The sequence below is a fragment of the Aplysia californica genome, unplaced genomic scaffold (genome assembly GCF_000002075.1).
Source record: "Aplysia californica isolate F4 #8 unplaced genomic scaffold, AplCal3.0 scaffold00055, whole genome shotgun sequence".
Taxonomy (NCBI): domain Eukaryota; kingdom Metazoa; phylum Mollusca; class Gastropoda; order Aplysiida; family Aplysiidae; genus Aplysia; species Aplysia californica.
Genome location: NW_004797325.1, coordinates 1,010,620 through 1,013,235, shown reverse-complemented (window position 1 = coordinate 1,013,235; position 2,616 = coordinate 1,010,620). Strand labels below are relative to the sequence as shown.

General features: G+C 37.8%; 1 protein-coding gene across 1 annotated transcript in view; it reads left to right on the top strand.

Moving 5' to 3' along the window:
• LOC101848728 (complement C3) overlaps nt 1–2,616 on the top strand; it is a gene marked incomplete in the record, with an annotated part of 82,021 nt that overhangs the window by 33,099 nt on the left and 46,306 nt on the right. Inside the window, 2 exon segments of the mRNA XM_005092954.3 lie at nt 1,487–1,691; nt 2,450–2,540. Of these exon segments, the coding sequence (XP_005093011.2) occupies nt 1,487–1,691; nt 2,450–2,540 (296 nt within the window).

Here is a 2,616-nt window from a genome sequence, read left to right as displayed (position 1 = left end):
AGAGAGAGAGAGAGAGAGAGAGAGAGAGAGAGAGAGAGAGAGAGAGAGAGAAAGCTATTTGTTTGGGAACTTCAATTCTTTTATTATTCCACCGATGTTTTCCTCCAACCAATATGTCTTTGTTTTTACCAAATTTTAAATGTCCCATTGTTGTGTCAATGTGTGCGAAATACCTGGATACCTGGTGGTGACATCTCTGACTCAGAGGTTGACGTGTAATGACCCTCCATCCTTCACGGTCGCTAGCTGTCGTTGCATATTCTGCCATATCCAGTCCAGTCCATGTTCTTATGTTGTCCATCCAGGTTATTCTTTGTCTTCCTCTGGCTCTCCTGCCCCACATCTTTCCTTCAGCACCTCTTTCACAATGGTCTCGTGTCGTTTTAAGTGGCCAAAGTATTGTATTTTTCTACTTATTATTTTTATTTTATTCAACAGGGGTTTGTCTTGTATGTAGAATCTGACACACCACATTGTTTGTCTTTTTTGTTTTCCAACTTATGCAGGTCATTCTACGGTAGCACCAGATCTCAAACGCATTCATTTTGTTTTCTTCTGTCCTTAGCAAAGTCCTGGTCTCTGTGCCATATGGGAACATGGGGAAGATGTAGTATTCCAGCATTTGCTTTCTTAAAGTGAGAGATAGTTGCCTGGATCTAAATAGTTTGTACATTTGACTGAATCTTGTTTTGTTTTCTGCAGTTATTTATGCTTGTTTCGTTTTCACTTTTTCCATCGTCTGTGATTGTTGCCCCTAGATACTTCAATTGGTGCACTTGTTCGATTCTCTCCCCATCTATGGTTATATCTGTTGTTTTTCCAGTAGATTTTGATAAGAAAATTGTTTATGTTTACTTGACGTTCATGTCGAGGCCTGCCTTGCTGCTGTTCACTTTCACTATTTTCACAATTTTAGAAAGATTTTTGTTCATGTTTGCTAGCAGAACTGTATCATCTATTTCTGTAAAAGTTGTTGAGGCTCCGATGAAATATTTAATGTTAATGCACATGAATGTGTCCTTCTAAAATATTTCCTGCTTCGCTGGTATTTCTGTGTATTTGCGTGTGTATGTGTGTGTGTGTGTCTGTATGTGTGTGTGTGTGTGTGTGTGTGTGTGTGTGTGTGTGTGTGTGTGTGTGTGTGTGTGTGTGTGTGTGTGTGTTCTCGTCACTTCATATGCCACATAGCCGTTTGAAATTAGACTTCCGATTGAACAGTGATTATGGCAAAATTGATTTCTTTCTTTTGATGAATTAACAGTTGATTGTAACTCCTCTGAGGCATGGTTAAGCAATATTCTATAGTTTTTGTTTTGTTTTGTTTTTTCTTTTTAAAAAATTATATATATAGCGCTATAAGCACTAAACTTAACAAGGCCCCTATATTTTTTACACAAAAGTATACAAATATTTCCGAATATCTAACTGCCTTGGCTAAAGAACGACATCATCGATATAATTATTGAGTTTTGTGTTTTCTTCTTAGAATTCTGGTCTAATTCATCGCCTGGTTGACTCAAGCGCCCCTTACAACGTAGATTCTGACGCCATCATAGGGCGCTTTGAAGGAACAGTGGCGATTCGTAAAGGGGAAGCCAACATAGGTCCAGTTGGACCAACTGGACCATTACGACCTGGAGGATTTATCTCCCAAATTCCTAGTGGGTTCAGGGATCATGTTAAAAAGACAGGTAGGCAAATGGAATCTGTAATCATTCCATAAGAATAATACAAACGGAATGCTTTTAATACTAGTAACAACAACAACAATAACAACAACAGTAACAGCAACAACTATGATAATAATAAAAACAGTAATAAAATGGTTATACTAATACTACTACTACTACTCCTACTCCTACTACTACTACTACTACTGTTTAACTGCTGCTGCAGCTGCTGCTGCTACTCAGTCAAAAATGGCATAGTTATTGACACTTGTAGGTTGAGTTCCAGCTTCATTTAATGAAAAAAAGAACCACCTAAATAAGAAAAATAAATAACTGACCCAAAAACATTTGGTCGTTCTAAGCACTACAAGTACAATGGTGACAAATATTGAACGATTCATGCACGATAATACTATTTGAAACAAAGTGCGGGAGTCTATAACTATAACTAAACGTTGCCCCATTAGAGCTGTATATGGTTGTGTATCATGAGCAGATGAAACTTCGACGTCTGCGGTATAGCGTTTAGTTGCTTTGCCATCACTCATGTGAGAACTGAGTTCGTTTCCTGTGTGGGGAGATATTTTTATCGAGTATGTTGGTCTTTCTACTGGAGTGAAATATCTTGTTCAGACCCCAGGTTGGTCCTGACAGGCGGGGTTGAAGTCAGCTTTTTAAAAATGATTTCAATTGCGTTAAACGTTACGTAAAACCACTTACATTAAGGATACACAGAAAACAGAAAACAAGCCAATTTTAACAAGCAAATTATGTTGCAGATAAAGGACTGTTTGTAGCAGAAGCTCCACCTCAAACGGTGAGGAAATATTTCCCGGAGTCATGGCTTTTTGAGGAACATAATCTCGGCAGGTATGTCAAAATGTTAATTGTATATAGCAATTATTATGTTAGTTTAATTAAGATGCATCACGTCATTCTCTCATAT